Source organism: Eurytemora carolleeae, unplaced genomic scaffold (assembly GCF_000591075.1).
Source record: "Eurytemora carolleeae unplaced genomic scaffold, Eaff_2.0 scaffold381, whole genome shotgun sequence".
NCBI lineage: Eukaryota > Metazoa > Arthropoda > Copepoda > Calanoida > Temoridae > Eurytemora > Eurytemora carolleeae.
In genome coordinates this window covers 19,239-39,794 of record NW_019396271.1, presented here as the reverse complement: position 1 = coordinate 39,794, position 20,556 = coordinate 19,239, and the positions used below count along the sequence as shown (strand labels likewise).

Genomic DNA, 20,556 nt, shown 5'->3' with positions numbered 1-20,556 from the left:
TAAAGATAATCGATATTGTAATTTACGTAGTTTTTAACTTTTTAAATTATTTTTAAAAACGTCATGAAAATAATGAATTTTATTCACTAAGTTAAAACTGTTGATTCAGTGATTTTAGAATAATTGTAATTGGTACGATAACGGATATAAAACTGCTTAGTTGGAATTATTGGGGATAGATATTGATATTCAAATCTTCGCCAACAAATTTAATTTTTTTAAGGATTTTAAAAGCGCTAACTGTTTGTTGACGACCTAAATTTCTATAGAATTAAATTGCGCGGAATCGAAAATTGAGTTTTAGCCAGTTAATTAGACCTAGAATTTAGGCAGCAGTAATAATTTAAAAGGGAAACTTTAAAGGGCCAACCACTGAAATAAGTCTGGTTCATTTCAAGAACCGGTTTGTCTTTTTTTAATTAAAAATATGTTTTAAATTTCTTGTATTTCTATACTTATATAATAAAAAAAGACATTCACATATATGATGTCTATAGTGGCCAAACGGCTGGACCGAATGGGCTGACATTTTTAGTGGACACTCATGAGTGGCTTTTGGGTGTTTTTTAACATTTAAAAAAAAAAATATTTACAAAAAATATTTATTTCGAATTGTTTTTTTCCAGGGCAACGCTAGGCTCTTAAACTAGTTAGAAATATTTAATAATTAAATCACAGCATCCCTAGCAAAAGAAAGAAAGATTTTAATGTTGGGTAATCCAGTATAGTTTATAGAATCTCGTTAATCGAATAAGAAATGTCAAATTACTGTGTTTTACATTCCAAAGAAGATTGAAACTCATGATTAAATGTTGTCCCAGTCCCACTTTTTTAAAAAGATTTTATTTGTTTTTCAAACATAAACTGTAGATGTAATGTCATGTAACTGCGCCGTTTTAGAGTGGCATGCCTTATTTAAGTCGAGTGACTTAAAGGGAGTGTTCGCGAAAAATGAAAATCAATTTAATTTCAAACAAATCATTCAGATATTACAATATTTTATATTATTTTTTAACTACTTTGTTTTGAATTTGATTATTTCTGTCGTCGCTTGTGCAACTATCTAAGAATGCCGCGCACCACTCACATTTTTCAAAATCCGTTAAAAAAGTTTTTAAAAAAAATAAATGATAAAAAAATTAATTAAAAAATATTATAAAATGTAAACGATATACAAATGTGGCCAAAGATAATCGATGACTAGAGGTTGTAATATCTGAATGATTTGTTTGAAATTAAATTGATTTTTTTACGGTATAAGTCGTATGTTGCAATTTTCTCAATTTGTATGGGCGCTACGTTCTTCGGTATGAGACGTCTTTAACAATTTTCTACTTAAAGACGCAATAGATAGAAGTAAGATTAGTAGCGATCAAAAGCGCTTTTTTATCGCATTAAATCTATACCCCCTTTCATTTTTCGGAACACTTCCTTTAAATTGAAATTTGTGGAAGGAACGAATATAATAATTTCAAGTTTTTTATCTATCTGTTATATCAACTTTAACGATCGTAAGCTAACGTAGAGATACAAAATAAATTAATGGAATTATCAAAAGTTTTACCATAATGACGACAGGAATTGCCTTGAAATATATTTGGTTTTCCTACGCTAAATTATTTTAATAAACCATCACATGTTCAAGAAGTAAAAATGTTCTTTTAGAAATATTTACTTTTACAGTGTCAAAACTGATTCATTATTTATTTTTGAATCGTATTCGCCTTTGGGCTAATTATGCCCCATTAGAGGGACTAAATTTCCAGTTACTCTCTGTTAAATGACAATAATGATTTACAAGGCGTTATATTTGTAAAAAAAAGCTTTAAAAAATTTGAATTTTTCTTATTTTCTCTGCAGCATATGATTGAAAATAAAATTCTATAAAGATAACTAAGATTTCCAAAAACTGAATCTATAAATATACAGTGTACAGTCTCTTTAATCAATGGACCGAGGAATAACAAGTAGAATTTGTTTTATGAATATTTGATGGAAATATCATACTTTTTATCCTGTTCAACTTGATTTAATGTTTATTTGAAAATAAATTTCATACAATGCTTCGGGCTGAATTGAGAACTAGAAAAATAAATAAAACTTTAAACAGTTAAACCCTCCTAGCGATAAATAAGTTGTTGAGCTGAAAGCATGTTTTATAGAAACGAAAAATAGAATTTTTTTTTTTTGAGACCAATCATGTGTTTATTACCATGGTGAATACAAACGTTAAAGGAAATAAGTCTATGTCACCAGTTCAATTTTTAAAAATTCCTATATCTTACATGATTAAATTTTTTGATCCAAAAACATTCTTGGTTTGAAATGTCATAAGTCTACAATATTGTGTTGCAAAGATATTGAGATTATAAAACAAGAGTTTGTGACAAAGACTCAATTCCTTTATTTTTATCATTTCATATTATTTATTTACTAAAGCAAAAATGTAAAAATCTAAATTTAAACGGCGTGTAGACCAGATCAAAAGGATGAAGCCCTTTTCGCAACGTTATAAAGATGAATAAGATACCTTGCTTTCTAACCTTTGTCCTAAAAAAGTGACTTGTATACAACAGAGTAAAGAATTAAAACAATTTTACAGATAGATAAGTGACGATATATTTGTCGTTGTGGCTCAAATGAAAATTTAAAAGGTATTTCATGTAAATTGGGATAAATCAACCAAGAAATACTTTACTGGTAGGATGAATGCAATCAAGAATACTATACTGGTAGGATGAATACAATCAAGAATACTATACTAGTAGGATGAATACAATCAAGATTACTATACTAGTAGGATGAATACAATCAAGAATACTATACTAGTAGGATGAATGCAACCAAGAATACTATACTGGTAGGATGAATACAATCAAGAATATTATACTGGTAGGATGAATACAATCAAGAATACTATACTGGTAGGATGAATACAATCAAGAATTAATACTATACTGGTAGGATGAATACAAACAAGAATACTATACTATTAGGATGAATACAATCAAGAATACTATACTGGTAGGATAAATACAATCAAGAATACTATACTGGTAGAATGAATACAATCAAGAATACTATACTGGTAGGATGAATACAATCAAGAATACTATACTAGTAGGATGAATACAATCAAGAATACTATACTGGTAGAATGAATACAATCAAGAATACTATACTGGTAGGATGAATACAATCAAGAATACTATACTGGTAGGATGAATACAATCAAGAATACTGTACTGGTAGGATTAATACAATCAAGAATACTATACTGGTAGGATGAATACAATCAAGAATACTACACTGGTAGGATGAATACAATCAAGAGTACTATACCGTTAGGATGAATACAATCAAGAATACTATACCGTTAGGATGAATTAAATCAAGAATACAATACCGGTGGGATTAGTTAAATCAAGAATAAAATACCGCTGGAATTAATTAAATCAGGAATACAATACCGGTGGGATGAATTAAATTAAGAATACAATACCGGTGGGATGAATTAAATCAAGAATACTATACTGGTAGGATAAATACAATCAAGAATACTATACTGGTAGGATGAATACAAACAAGAATACTATACTGGTAGGATGAATTAAATCAAGAATACTATACTGGTAGGATGAATCCAATCAAGAATACTATACGGGTAGGATGAATTAAATCAAGAATATGATACCGTTAGGATGAATTAAATCAAGAATACAATACCGGTGGGATGAAGAATGAGACCCAACTCATCATCACGAACATAGCTGAAGGAAGATAAACGGAGAGAATAAAAGGACCAAGAGATCTGGAGAGGTTGATTTCAAACCCGTACATCGAGTAGTTGCCTGAAATATTATTGAGTAGTTGCATGAAATATTATCGAGTAGTTGTCTGGCTCACCCCACCCCCCTTCTTTCGTCTTAAAAAGAGTGAAAGTTTTATACAATGATACAATACAATAAGACTGATACAATACAGTAATCTGTATATAATCTAGTTACTAACACTTATTTACTTTCATGATTAAAGATAAAAAAGATTTCACAAGTTTGACCAAATAATAACTTTTTACATTTATATAAGTATAGTTAGGTAAAACTAAACGAAAGTCGTCATTATTAAAGCAGCTGTACGCGAAATTTCAAGTGGCATTGTCATTTCATGCTAAGATCACAATTCTCGATTCACAACGGTACCTCTAAAACATAATTTGATCAAGTTTGAATTAAATATAAATGTTTAAAAGTTGAAACTGATTATTTTCAGTTTTGGTTTCTCTTCAGAAGTAACAACTTTCTATACAGGAAGAAAACATAAAGAAATTATCATAACTTAACACCATAGATAAATAAATAAACATAGATAGCTTATGTACGCAAAATCACCAAGAATTGTACAGTCCGCGAACTATACTTCTAGGGGTCAAAGTGTACTTTAATGAGAAGCGGGGTGGTTTGGTGTTTTAATGGATTTCATGATAGTGTTTAAACTAACTCCGGGAATGGAACTATTTGAACAACAATATTTTATTGAGCAATATATCATATTGACGAGAACTGAAGAAGGACATGAGAAGGACTAAACTAACTTAAATTTCTCTCTACAGAACTCATGTATACACCACAAGTACTCAATGACATAAGAACAGCCAATGTTCACAACCGACCTAGTTTATCTATATAATAGGAATATCTTTTAAACATCTCTGTACATTTATATCTTTTAAGATGAAAAATGTCGTCTTATGCGCAATCTATCTTTATCTATGCTTAACACTATCAAATCAGTTAAATATTTCGAGGGTATCGTTGTGAATCTATCTTTTCGGAATTTGTGGTAACCTCCCCAGCATACTAACTACTACATTAAATTTCTATTGTTAATGAGCTATCATTTATAAATTAGGCAATAAATGCATATTTTATTATATATAAATATATCAGTTTTTAACTTTACATTTTATACAAAATCGTGTAACAATAATTCATTTTACTTTTCTAAAAATATACTTACTTGAAGCACCCGCGAACAAAGTTCTCTCTGGGGGTAAGTCCTAAAAAGAAAAATTATCTTTAAAAAATGTCAGCGAATTCTTTGAAGTTTTTTAAGAGCCTAAAAGTTTAATTTTTCATAACAATTGCAGAAACTGAAGATATTTTATAAATCATGTGTATTTTCATGGGATAACCAGCTTTTAACCCAGCTTTGCCAGGAGTTTTCCGTATAAAAGTTAACAAACTCAAATTATAATTTTCTCCCAATCGAAATATTTGACTCCAATGTTTTATTCATAACATATCCACAGAACTTCTAATCCTCAGGAGTTAATGATTATAGAGATAAGTTTCACTATTCTGTTTTTCTAATATTTCTCAATATTTTCAAAGACGACATTTATGCTCACCATAAGATCTACGTTGAAGGATAAAGCTCTTTGGTTTGTCTTGTCATAACTAAACTTCCCTCTCAATACCATCCGGGTATCATCATATCCAACTAAACATAATCCGGGTCTCATCATATCCAACTAAACATAATCCAGGTATCATCATAACCAACTAAACATAATCCAGGTATCATCATAACCAACTAAACATGATCCGGGTATCATCATATCCAACTAAACATAATCCGGGTATCATCATATCCAACTAAACATAATCCGGGTATCATCATATCCAACTAAACATAATCCAGGTATCATCATATCCAACTAAACATAATCCAGCTAAAACTAAAGAACGAAAAGTTTTGACTTAAATTTTAAGTTCATGGTTAAATGCCACTTCTGACTTAATTTAAACCTGAACTTTAACCGTGTGGTTAAATATTTAACTCGCCGAAATCGACGAGTTAAAATTTAAACACAGGCTTAAAACCTTGAAATCCCGCAATCCCTTTTTGTCTATCATCATTCAGCGGTAAGCGGCATTCAAATAATTACGATATATTTAAAAGTAAAAACCTCGATTTAATAAATTTCACGTTTTAGATTAATTAATGTTTGCACTTAAACCCAAAATACGGTTGTAACTGGAAATATGTTTTGTTAATAAATAATTTATTTATTTAAAAAACAGCTGATTACCGAATACCGATACTTACGTAATAATTCTCCGTAATCCTTTTTTCTGATTGGTTCAGATTTTTCCCGGGAAATTCAAATTTAAAATTAAGAAAGTTTAATGTTTAAGTAGCTATTCATTATTTTACAGAACTTTTAACCTCGAACTTAAAATTCGCGCATTCTTTAGTTTTAGACTCAGGTATCATCATATCCAACTAAACACAAATCAATAACCGAAAGAAAAAAAAATCTGGGAAATATCTCAAAAATTAACTTCAAGATCAAAATCGTGCCGACACATGTTGTAACATACATTCCTGAACAAATGATAGTAAAATATATAAATCCATAAATGATATTTGATATGATTATGATTGTTTTAACTTATTATTTTTTTCTTTTAAAGCTCACGTTGACGTACAGTATACACTTTGTAATATAATATAATGCATCTTGTCCAATAAAAAAGTCCAAAAAAGCTGAATCATTCTTTATGAAAATGAGAAACATAAACTGGAAATAGGAAGAATTTGTTCAACATATTTTTACTTATGAGTTACGACTCTGTAATACCATGCTTAAAAGCATTGTTAAACTTTTTGGAAATTAACAATAAGGGGGGGGGGTCATTGGAAAGCTCTTATGCTCTACTTTTAGAATCGGAAAAAAATGCAAAATCCAGTTATATATTAAAAATGTTTGCAAAAAAAGGAATAAATGTAAATTTTTTAAGAGCCCTTGACCATGCCATTTTAAATATGCAAAAAGTTTGCATTTTAAATAACCTGATGTGTACAGGAAAAAGTAGCATTTATGGCTGTCCAAATTATAACATGAACTTACAACTACTGAGGAAAAAGTATAAATTATGACTGTCCAATTAAATTATAACATGAACTTACAACTGCTGAGGAAAAAGTAGCATTTATGGCTGTCCAAATTATAACATGTACTTACAACTGCTGAGCAAAAAGTAGCATTTATGGCTGTCCAAAGGAAACTGTCCAAACTGCATGGCCCGACAAACAATAGTTATATCACTCCTGATAATATAAAGAATGTAAGCACAATTTCATAGACTATGTAGTTTAGACATCATGAAAAGAATGTAATAATAAGGAGATACAAATATTGATACAATTATACAGGGAAGTAATTTCAAAACAGGGGTTGTCGTCATCCTCTAAGTCGTTTTTTCTAATTCGTTACTGATTTGTTTTCATAAAAGTTTTTAAAATGTATGTTATTTAGAAAATGTATACACGTTACAAAGACCCTAGCAACATATTTTGCTTAACTCTATTATTTCGTTTTCGAACATTATTCATTAAAGGGACTGTAAAGGAAAAATGAATGGGGGTATAGGCTGAAAGCTAATCACTTTATCTCTTCATCGGGAACCATTAAAGTTATAACTGATGTTTCTGCCTCGAGAAATTGATAAAAAACTTTTTCAAATCAATACGAAAATTCATATGTATACAATTTTGTATAGACATAGTAGGTTTAAACAGATCATATCCACCAAATAAACAACGAATCTGAAATCCCAAAGGAAGTTAATCCTTACTTTGGTTTGCTCTAATTATAATTTTATAATTTTTGTTTTTATTTTTAATAGATACTACTGTTATAGGTCCGTATTACGTCACCAGAACTCCCACCAATGAGAGTGCAGAATAGTGGTCAGGCAGGTATGCTGCACTACCATTGGTGGGAGTTCTGGTGACGTAACACGGATTTATAAATTATATTATCAATTAAATCTATTAAAAATGAAAATATAAATTATAAAATTATGATTGGAGCAAACTAAAATAAGGATTAGCTTCCTCTGGGATATCTTCGTTTTTCAGATTTGTTTATTTGCTGAATATGATCTATTTAAACCTACTATTTCTATAATACAAAATTGTATATATATATATATGAATTTTTGTATAAATTTGACATAACTTTCATGGGTCGCGATTTAGAGCTAAAGTGATTAGCTTAAGGCCTATTATCCCTTTCATTTTTCCTTTACAGTCCCTTTAAGTATTGGTCCCATATGCCACTCACAATTCACAAATAATAAATCTAACAAACTTGACACAAAATATTTCTTAAATTTATTTTTTCTTTCACCATCTTACAATAACAGGGTATACTCCAGATAAAATATGCACAGAACCTATATTGATCTAAAAAATGTATATTATCTATATATTTTATGAATATTTTCACTTTGATGTATAGACATGAGGGAATAGTTTAATATTATAAAAAAGTATTAAATATACATGAGAGACGTACTTCAATCAGATTTTCTCCGTGGGAAGGAAAATTCTGATTTAAAAAATGATTCAGTAATCTCTTTACCAACTTAAACTGTAGTATTTGGATACAAACTAAAAAAACCAAATATTTTTCTGATCCCTATATCTTTGCAACCTGATGTAGTCACCTTTAATTATACCATGAATTTTGTTTATGATTTAATGTCTGAATTTGTGAATTTGAGTTTGTGTCAAAAAATGTGTCCCAATATGAAAGGAAAGTTAAACCATAGATAAATAAATAAACATAGATAGCTTATGTACGCTAAATCCCCAAGAATTGTACAGTTCGCGAACTCATACTTCTTGGGATCAAAGTGTACTTCAATGATAAGCGGGGTGGTTTGATGTTTTAATTTAACTATTTGAACAACAATATTTCACTGAGCATTATATGATTTTGACGAGAACTGAAGAAGGACATGAGAAGGACTAAACTAACTTAAATTTCTCTCTACAGAACTCATGTACACCACAAGTACTCAATGACATAAGATTAGCAAATGTTCACAATCGACCTAGTTAATCTATATAATAGGAATATCTTTAAAACATCTGTGTACATTTATATCTTTCAAGGTGAAAAATGTCGTCTTATGTGCAATCTATCTTTATCTATGAGTTAAACGCACAAGTGACCCTCAATAAATAGGGCGAAGTGTCCGATTACCAACAGTATCAAATATTTGTCTGATCAAGGATATACGAAATATCCTATTTTTCATAGCTCAATATTTTCAATTGTAGTCCCATTATCAATTGACTTGCGGATTTCTGCTGCAAAGATTATACAAGAAAAGTTAGAATAAGAATACAGAAAAACGAGGTATGTTTAAATGGTACGGTTGTGAATCGGTCATGAAAGATTTCTTGAAATTACGTCTACAGTCCCTAGGAAGAATAGATAATATTTCTTGGAAAATATGAATTGCGTGTGTCTGACATATTCTGATCTGCAAAGAAAATAGGATAGTTTCGTCTATTAATCTTTCTTTTATATTTTTTATTATTTAATATTCCAAGAATGCTTTCATCCAAGCCAGACAAGTGAATGTATCTTAATACTAAGAGAATTTTCCTTAGTTTATAGCATTTTAGGCTGTAGAGTTTTATATCTAGATAGATCTAATTTCTTTGTAGCTTATGCAGTATTTTTGTGAAATAAATATAATAAACAAATATGCAGTGCGCTCTCGGTATAGTTCATGGCCTATTTAATTAGTAAAGGATTCGCGTACACATCATAACCTCGTTGCAATCCATGCAAAGATGAAAATGTCCAATGTTCAACGGTACCCTTAAAAACCTTAATCTTATCAGAAATATTAAAAAGAGCGTCGTTTTTCGGACTCGAAAACTAATGAATTCTGATTATTTCTCAATTAATTCCTGAAGAAAAAAATGCGAGAAAACACAAAAGAATTAAAGGAACACGAAAATGGATATCTATGATGCTGTATCAGACAAGGCTATCAAGGGGTTAAAGGTTACCGATGTGAATCGAGCTTTGCAATTTTGCATACACGTATACTTAAATTTACGCTTACAGTCCCTTTGGGGTAGTACAGATAGTCCCTGCAGTACAATTTGTTTAAGTTTGAATTTGATATTGAAGACAGACGGTTGTCTATCTAGCTTTGTTTTTCTTGAAAAAGAAAAGTCTGAAGCTTTTAATCCAAAAGGTTGACATGAAACATCCAACAACAAGTTTTATCAAATCAAGTTGTTTAATGCCAAAGAGAATTATAAGAATATTTAATGGTAGTCATAAGTAAAATTGATTTCATAGTAAACTATATTTTAGTAAAAGATTTTATTGAACGCAAAAAATGGAAAAAGTCTTTAATATTTATTTCAGTACAGGGAAGAAGACATTCCAAATTATTTACCAACTGTCATGTTTCGTGGGACATCCTGTACATAACAATTTCGTATTTCCTGGGAAGTAACAAAAGACTACATTTCAAAAAAAAACTAAATCCCCATTATTTTAAACTAATTTTTACCTAATTTTGTAATAAACATGTTTGTTTTGATAAATCTCTAGCGCAGCAACTTCCGTTAATATTTCTGGTTTCGTGAAACTCACGAGGTCATGGATAATAACATCTGGGATCCACAGCGCCTGCGCAGAATATAATTATAAATTAATCGACTGTTTTAAGAGTAGTAGTTGACTAGTACAACTTTACAAGTCTCTGATTGGACTGGAGGTGCTCTGCACAGGACTAAAATAAAATTTTGGAACTTTTTCTCAGCAGTCATTTTACCTAAAAGAACAAAGTATGTTTATTTTATCTAGATTTTCTTAGATACAATTTTCCTTTTCAATTTGCTTAATTATATGCTTGAATATGAATAAAAAGTTTTAAATAGATAATTGTTACATAAAACCACTGCCAACCCCTTTCCCCCCCCCCCTCAAAGATGTGCCAAATGGTCAAGAAAAGTAAGGCTTTCTACCCACAGAGTGAATAAGCTCCAAGAAAAATATTGTCATAAGTTTTTTCTAAAAGGATCCTTTTTCACTTCATATGATATACACACAGAAACTTGCTCAGTATGTTTTTATTCTGATTTTGCTACTAGAAAATGTCAGGGTTTGATAACAGCATTTAAAAATGTTCATAAAGGTGCAAAACTAAGCCTCTAATAAAACACAATTATAATTGACTTTTGGATTCACACACATCTTTAAAAAACGAATTTCGATTAATTTCTATAAAAAGGTGTTTTCATTACGTCGAATCTGTATTATTTCCAGGCTAGGTTAGCTTAAGATTGATAGATAGAAAAAAATAGTATCTAACTATTTGTACATTATTTGTTTATTGAAAGAAACTAAGACAAAATAAATCTATACGTTATATCTTTTCATTTACAAACATTGTATTAAGTATTGGTTTTGTCCTTTGTTCGTTTTTAAAATACTTTTTTTAAGTTTTCATGAAAACTTTAAACATTTTAAAACTTCAACAAACCATTACGAATTATACACTTCTTTCAAAAACATTCTTAAGCGGCCGAGCCTTGACTTGAATTATTGAGGTGTATAATGTAAACTCAAATTTTCTGACCCCCCTCCCCCCAATACCCCCCTGTGCCCCCTCCCTTCAATCATGTCTAAGACCCAAATCAGTTCAGGGAAAAGTATATTGTTTCCCACCGAAGTTTTAATGGTAATCTTGTCAAACAATAAAACTTTATAAAAACTTGGTTTCTACAATTTACAGAAAATAGATTTTTTGTAATGAATATTTCCGAGACTAGGGCATACCAAAAAGCTCAATTTACTCAATCAATTAACAATTAACAATTGAAAAGTTTAAAATTAGGCGGAACTAACTGAAAACATCAATAAGCTTCGGTGCCACTGAATTGCCAGTCACGAAATTCTTCATCTGGGTGCTAGTGCAGTTGAGGCGCAATTAGCACCAGTATTAGATGGATCAGAGATGAAATATTAAAGGTAAAATATACTTTTGTGAGCTCAAGCCTTTGGGGAGACTCTAGTCTTTGACTGTGTTTGCAGATTGAAACAAATTCGACCAATGAAAGATGCTTTCAAAGCTGTGTTTGCATATAATATGCATAATCAGCTGATTGATGCAGCTTTAATCAGTGTAAATTTAGACAACTCAATTTCCATAGTTTTAATTTTGTAAATCTAGCCAATTTTAACACTGCAGATAACCAAGTCTAGTAAAACATCTGGTCTTCACTTGATCTTTACTTGAACGTAAACAGATGAAATATCTGATATTGATATTTATTGCGAGATAATCAATCGAAAGAGAAGAAAATTATTAGGTTACTAGATATGTTGTGCACATTATATTATCTGCACAACCCTGCACAGTGGGTCAAGTGGTTCCGTGGAGGAAGCGAGGCTCTAGTACTTTAAAGGGACAGTAAAGGAAAAATGAAAGGGGGTATAGGCTGAAAGCTAATCACTTTAGCTCTTGATCTCGACCCATGAAAGTCATATCTGATGTTCTTGTCTCGAGAAATTGATATAAAACTGTGTCAAATCTATACGAAAATTAATATATATACAATTTTGTATAAAAGTAGTAGGTTTAAACAGATCATATTCAGCAAATAAGCAACCAATCTGAAAACGATGATATCCCAGAGAAAGCTAATTGTAATTTAGGTTTACTTTTATATTTGTTGTTTCTATTTTCAATAGATTTCATTCATAATATTATTTATACATCCGTATTGCTTGACCAGAAATTCCACCAATGGCAGTGCAGTAAAGTGGTCACATGATACAGGCGGAGACACGTGACCAGTATACTGCTCTGCCATTGGTGATAGTTCTGGTCACGTGATTTAAGTTTCAGATTTTCAAAATTTTACATATATGAATTTTCGTATAATTTTAACACAGTTTTATATCAGTTTCTCGAGACAGGAACATCAGATAAAACTTTCATGGGTCGCGATCAAGAGCTAAAGTGATTAGCTTTCAGCCTATACCACCTTTCATTTTTCCTTTACTGTCCCTTTAAGTCTTTAAGCACATTGTGCATTTTTAAGTGGACCATGTATTGACTTAGACGCCTGGAATTTGTCAACCCTGCATCCTCTCTACCTGATACGGTAGTATTAATAACTAGGCAATTGTGAACATGGTCTTTTTGTTTACATTTTAAAACAAAGAAGAAGAAAATTTTGCGGATTTTCAAAAAAGAATTCGCGGATTTTCAAGAATTTAAATTTTTAACAAAATTAAAAACCTTTAAAACACATTTCTTTACATTTGTATCATTCATAAACCTTCCCTGTGGTCACATGATGTCCCAAAAAAATTTGGGCCCGATCGGTTCGCCCATTTTGTCGTTTATTGGATACAAACAGACAGACAAGCCAAATTTATATATAGATTTCTCCTGTAGGATAATTCCTGTTTTTAAATAGGGATGGGTATGTTCCATATTTTTTAAGTCGTTTCTTTAAGGGTTAATTCATACCGTTAAACCGAAAATTTTCCGTTTTTTAATAAAAACGGCGAATTCATTTTGTTACCGAACTAGAAATTAACCGTTTTGCCGTGCTTTACCATACTATTTTGCTAATTTTCGAAAACCTCCGTTTTGCAAACTGAGGTTGGTCCAGCTCTGTCTCAAAAATAAATTTGGAACTAAATATAAAACGTTTCTAAACTTTTAATTCTGGTCTGTATTCGTGTCTTCTTAATAAAAGAGAAAAAAAATATAAATTTTTTTGTTTTATTTCATATATGACAATTTAAAAAAAACAGGAAAATAAAATATGTTTTATTGCCCCTTGGCCCTTACACTCCTGTATACCGAGTCCATTAGCGCCTGATCCAATCAGGGTTCAGTCATGTGTTTGGTGTCTATTCTGAACCAATGAAATAGTATGGCAGTAACATCTATCTTTCTATCTATCTCATCATCCAATTAGAGTTATGAATCCTTCAATCGGTGCTATCATTAAATGGAAATATTTACCTACACTGAAACTATAGTGCTTACACTCATTGATAAAGCTATTGAGTTTTGTTTCCCCCTTTTTGGTTCACTAAATTAAAAAATGTGTATTTAATTATCAGTTTTGGCCCCTGAACCTGCATGTTAGAACCTAGAGAATTAGGTCGACAAGTATAAAGAGAAAAAAATTAAAATAAACTATTTTTTTATTTTTCCCTGCTTTTTATGCTATGGTTAGGTGAACAAATGCAAATAACTACTTCTTTATACAATGGTTAGGTTGAAAAGGGGAAAAGTATGGTAAGGAGGACAAGTGCAAATCTACTGCTATATTCTATAGTAAGGTGGACAAGTGCAAATCTACTTCTTTATGGTTTAGTGGACAAGTGTGAATCTACTTCTTTATGTTATAGTTAGGTAGACAATTGCTAATCTACTTCTTTATGCTATGGTTCGGTGGAAAAGTGCTAATCTATTTATTTAAGCTATATTTTGGTTGGCAAGTGTAAATCTACTTCTTTAAGCTATGGTTAGGCGGACAAGTGCAAATCTACTTCTTTAATCAATAGTTGGGTGGACATTGGACAATTGCTAATTGTATACTTTTTTACGCTATGGTTAGATAGTCAAGTGCAAATCTACTTCTTTACGCTATGGTTAGATAGTCAAGTGCAAATCTGCTTCTTTATGCTATGGTTAGGCGGACAAATGCAAATCTACTTCTTTAAGCAATAGTTGGGTGGACATTGGACAATTGCGAATTGTATACTTTTTTACGCTATGGTTAGATAGTCAAGTGCAAATCTACTTTTTTATGCTATGGTTAGATAGTCAAGTGCAAATCTACTTCTTTATGCTATGGTTAGGCGGACAAATGCAAATCTGCTTCTTTAAACAATAGTTGGGTGGACATAGGACTTTTGCAAATTGTATACTTCTTTAAACTATGGTTAGATTGTCAAGTGCAAATCTACTTCTTTATGCTATGATTAGGTGACAAATGCAAATCAACTTCTTTAAGCAATATATGGGAGGACATTGGACAATTGCGAATTGTATACTTCTTTACGCTATGGCTAGATGAACAAGTGCGAATCTACTCCTTTAAGCTATGGTTAGGTAGACAAGTGCGAATCTGCTTCTTTATGCAATGGTCATGTGGAAAAGTGCGAATCTACTTTATTAAGCTATGGTTAGATGAAAAAGTTTGAATATTCAGTTTTTGTTCTTCTTTGTTTCTGCATATTAAAGGATGGCTGTGGGATGAGATAATGTTCTCTGAAGGATAAGTATGTTTAATGAGGACTTGAGTGTTTTCCTGGTGGTTCCTGATCTATACAATATACTAGGTAGAAATATTCTTTTCCATTTTAAAGCCTTCTGATTCACAACGGTACTCTTTTTATCCTTTTATCGAATTAGCAGTATGCTATAGACTTTCCTTTCCAATCTGTTAAAGAGAACTGCAAACAAAAACCTTTGGAAAGGTAAAATGTGGATAGGTTATTCACTTTATAACTGAAAGGTCACTTGGAAGTTGGAATTACGTCTAAACTCCGCTAAAATCTCCAGGTTGCTAATTAATTCAGTATTTTGTTATGAAATGTTTTCTTGATAAAAGATCTGATTGTAAATTTGAATTTTTTACTTTGAAATTTATTACATTCTCATTGTCATATTAAAAGAGTAATTTCACATCTCAAAATCAAATTTTAAAAAGACCTTTGATAATCCAAATTGTTAATTCTATTCGATCGAAAAATTTTAAACTGGAAATATTTTAGGTTTTTAATACAATTTACTATTTTAACGTGTTGTTTTCCAAATGGATACTGCAGTTAATACAGAATAATTCTAATTTTATTATTCTTCTTGTCATTATTTCTGCCTTTGTTTCTTTTTCTTCTGTTGACTTTCCCGGTTCTGATATTTTAAAAAAATGATGGAAACCAGTATTTTTTAGACGCTTGCTAAGGTTGATTGTGTTTTATTTGGGCTATTATATATAGGTTTAATGCATCAGATTGCAAGATAAAAAAAAACTAAAAAAAGATTGTTTTTGTGAGTAATCTGATCTAAAAACCAAATAATAAATGATATATATTTATATATATTATAAATGAAAACAAAGCATACATGAACCAATTAATTAGCCATTGATGAAGGAAAATAATCCACTGCTACATCAGATACATCAGAGTTTTTACTCAAATAAATAAAAGATCTTTATCATCAAAGCTTTTCAAATATTTAGTAAAAATCAAGTTTTTTTGTAAAAAAAAGATTAAAATTTTGTGATCACGAAGTTGAGCCAAATAAATGGCCACCATTGTTGGAATCAAGAAATATATATTGACGAACCCCCATATTTGATACATCCAATCTGTGTACCGAAGTGGGAATGGATCCATGCAAAAAAAAAATCCAAAGCCCGCGAGATTTGACTTAACTCCTTTGACCCGGTTTAAGGCTTAATCTTAGACCCAACTTATGAATCAGCTGACGACAGCTTGTGTAACGTGATCAACAACTACTAGCTCATTAAGCCCAACAAAAGGTCCTATGAAAATATAACCGACCTTGGTTGGTTTTAGTGAAGAATTATAGTCTCAATGTTGATCTAAGTCAAATCTTCAAATCCAAAAATTCCAACCATGAAAAACCGCCAAATATAACAATATCAAACCAGAGCTGGGAACTTTAGAATGGATAAACTTTAATCCTGACTTCTTGATCCGAATATCCACTGTGGAAACTTTTCATTTTTGTCCTAATCCACTCTTTTTCTCTCTCCTTGGATATCCGTTAATTGTTTTCTCCGATGAGAATATTTCTGTTCATTCACTGGTTGCCCGCTTTTCTCTGATTGGCTGCTACAGTTTCTCTGATGATTAAATATTAATTTGAATTTTATCGTTTTTCATACACTTTTAAGATAATCTTGCAAGATTATGTTAATCTTGAGATTATCAAAAAGAGAGGATCCAGAAATAATCCTGATATCCACCATTCTAAAGTTTTCAGCTCAGTTTAAGAAACCCAACTCTATGGAAAATTAGCTTCAACTTAAAGGGGGTGTTTGGCTAGACATTGGTGATTAAGCTAAGCATGCAGTATTTTAGAGAATATTTAAAATCCTCATACAATTTGAGAATCGTTTCTTCTTTAGTTATTTAATAACGACGAGGAAAAATGTAAACAAAAATTCGACAATAAACTAATTGGATGCTTAGGAACATATTTATCTATATATGTCAATATATCAATGTTAGATTCAATTATTGCTTTTTCATCATTATATTGAATTTATTATTCTTTTGTTTTTTGAATTTGTATTTTGTTCGCGGATATCTTTAAACTCTTTAAATGTCATCTTTTCAATAAAAAATAAAGGAAATCTACGGAAAATATTTGTTAACAATTAGACATTACAGAAACCAATAAGTGAAGAAGATTACTTATTTTCGATGAAAATAGTTAATTTTTTATAGTTAATTGATTGGGCTTGTACTTTGTACGCAATAGAACCTGCTGTTTAAAATATTGTGTATCCTAGGATTCAAATGATCTCTATTTTGCACTTTCAGAGCCAGAAATTTAAAAGAGTATCAGATTTTATGGGTCTTAGCATTCAAGTAGATTTTGATTTAAGAGATTTGAAAAATGGAGAATATGAAGAAAATAATTAAAATAATATTTCATAACAAAAATATTGATATCCACAAAACCCCTAACCCCATTCGTGAAATCCGGGTTCCAAAACTGTTTTTCATAAGTCTTAAGATTTGTTTACTGCTCTCGGAGACAACACCATTTGCGTAATCAAATAATTTGGGAAAACTCAAATTTTCAATATATCAATATTTTTAGCTTCTATTTGTATAGAACAAATTATTTGTTCTATATATATTTAGCTTTTTAAAAGGAAACGTTGGATGTTTTAGGAGGGGCGCAATGAATAAATTTTAGTAAAAATATTTAGCCCTGCAATTGAGTGCATGCAAAACTGTAGCAAAAACATTTACTGTCCCCATATAAAAGTGGGAAATAAAAAACTTTCCTCGTTTCCTTAATTTAATAATCTTAAATAAAAGATTAATAAAAAAGATTTATATTATAAATGCCTCATATAGCCATGCTCTGTATAAAAAACTGCGGCATCAAAAGTTATGAAATTGCAGGCATTATGCATTTATTACGCACATTAATATCCTGGAGTATATAAAACTTGTCTTTTATAGATGGAGAAAAAATAATTACTTTTAATGAAAACCTCTCATGAAAGTGAATGTTAATCTAAGGAATGGAAAAATCTACACACACATCTAAAAATAGACTAGCCTTCCGGGGCACTTTGCGCACCTTTTCCTAGTAATTAGATTAACTTTAAACTATTTTCTCATCGAACTTCAATAATTACTAATTTTTGCGGATTTTTCTGTTTTACTTGGCGCATTTTACAAAAATGATAATTTCGACATTTTTACAGGCCAAATTTTTTATTCTAACCGACCATAAACCTTCCCACGAGCCATTGCTGGTCAGTTCAGCAAAACAAACAAGCATGGTATTAATGACGAAAAGGATAATTTTTAAAATATACTTAGTGTTTCTTTTTTACCTTTCAGTGTTTTAAAAAACACAAAAATATAATTCTTTTTCGAGTATAATTCACATTTATTTTATAGAGTACAATACAACGGTAATATTGCATTTATTAATATGATTTATTTGGGGAAAACTGATGAATGGTGTATAAGGGTTTTCATATCAATTTTATTTCTTCAATACTTTAAGTTATCTTTTGTTCTGTTTTACTTTGAGGGGGAAAGAAAGGAAGGTTTTCTTTTTCAGTCCACAACTCTCCCCCCCCCTTACTAAAGAACAGATTAATCTGAAAGTGTATTATTTTTACAGAGCCACCTCCCCAGAGATGGGGATCAGAGCTACCTCCCTAGAGACGGGCATCAGAGTTACCTCCCTAGAGATGGGTATCAGAGCTACCTCCCTAGAGATGAGCATCAGAGCTACCTCCCTAGAGATGGGTATCAGAGCTACCTCCCTAGAGATGGGCATCAGAGCTACCTCCTTAGAGATGGGCATATGAGCTACCTCACTTACAGATAGGCATCAGAGCTGCCTCCCTAAAGATGGGCATCAGAGCTACCTCCCTAGAGATGGGCATTAGAGCCATCTCCCTAGAGATGGGCATCAGAGCTACCTCCCTAGAGATGGGCATCAGAGTTACCTCCCTAGAGATGGGCATCAGAGCTACCTCCCTAGAGATGGGCATCAGAGCTACCTCCCTAGAGATGGCCATCAGAGCTACCTCCCTTGAAATGGGCATCAGAGCTACCTACTTAGAGATGGGCATCAGAGCTACCTCCCTACAGATGGGGATCCGACTACCTCCCTAGAAATGGGCATCAGAGCTACCCCCTAGAGATGGGCATCAGAGCTACCCCCTAGAGATGGGCGTCAGAGCTTCCTCCCTAGAGATGGGCATCAGAGCTACCTACTTAGAGATGGGCATCAGAGCTACCTCCCTACAGATCGGGATTAGACTACCTCCCTAAAAATGGGCATCAGAGTAACCCCATTAGAGATGGGCATCAGAGCTACCTCCCTACAGATGGGGATCAGACTACCTCCCAAGAAATGGGCATCAGAGCTACCTCCCTACAGATGGGGATCAGACTACCTCCCTTGAAATGGGCATCAGAGCTATATCCTTAGAGATGGGCATCAGAGCTACCCTCTAGAGATGGGCGTCAGAGCTTCTTCCCTAGAGATGGGCATCAGAGCTACCTACTTAGAGATGGGCATCAGAGCTACCTCCCTACAGATGGGGATTAGACTACCTCCCTAAAAATGGGCATCAGAGCTACCCCCTAGAGATGGGCATCAGAGCTACCTCCCTACAGATGGGAATCAGAGCTACCCCCCTAGCGATGGGCATCAGAGCTTCCCCCTACAGATGGGCATCAGAGCCACCCCCCTAGAGATGGGGATCAGAGTACCTCCCAAGAAATGGGCATCAGAGCTACCTCCCTACAGATGAGGATCAGACTACCTCCCAAGAAATGGGCATCAGAGCTACCTCTCTAGAGATGGGCATCAGAGCTACCTCCCTAGAGATGGGATCAGAGCTACCTCTCTAGAGATGGGCATCAGAGCTACCTCCCTAGAGATGGGCATCAGAGCTACCTCCCTAGAGATGGGCATCAGAGCTACCTCTCTAGAGATGGGCATCAGAGCTACCACCCTAAAAATGGGCATCGAAGCTACCTCCCTAGAGATGGGCGTTAGAGCTACCCCCCTAGGAATGGGCATCAGAGGTACCTCCCTAGAGATGGGCATCAGAGTTGCCTCCCTACAGATGGGCATCAGAGCTACCCCCTAGCGATGGGCATCAGAGCTTCCCCCCTAGAGATGGGCATCAGAGCTACCTCCCTAGAGATGGGCATCAGAGTTGCCTCCCTACAGATGGGCATCAGAGCTACCCCCTAGCGATGGGCATCAGAGCTTCCCCCCTACAGATGGGCATCAGAGTTACCTCCCTAGAAATGGGCATCAGAGCTATCTCCCTAGAGATGGGCATCAGAGCTACATCCCTTGAAATGGGCATCAGAGCTAACTCCCTACAGATGGGCATCAGAGCTACCTCCCTAGAGATGGGCATCAGAGCTACCTCCCTGGAGAT

At 32.5% G+C, this 20,556-nt stretch overlaps 1 protein-coding gene across 1 annotated transcript in view; it reads right to left on the bottom strand.

The window, feature by feature from the left end:
* The window catches only part of LOC111699859 (glycine receptor subunit alpha-3), a 53,362-nt gene that overhangs the window by 18,673 nt on the left and 14,133 nt on the right, over positions 1-20,556 (bottom strand). The window contains exons 3-7 of the mRNA XM_023470612.1: positions 10,398-10,516; positions 7,031-7,116; positions 5,411-5,502; positions 5,020-5,059; positions 3,727-3,851 (exon numbers count right to left, since the gene is read on the bottom strand). Of these exons, the coding sequence (XP_023326380.1) occupies positions 3,727-3,851; positions 5,020-5,059; positions 5,411-5,502; positions 7,031-7,116; positions 10,398-10,516 (462 nt within the window). The remainder of the gene's footprint in view (positions 1-3,726; positions 3,852-5,019; positions 5,060-5,410; positions 5,503-7,030; positions 7,117-10,397; positions 10,517-20,556) is intronic.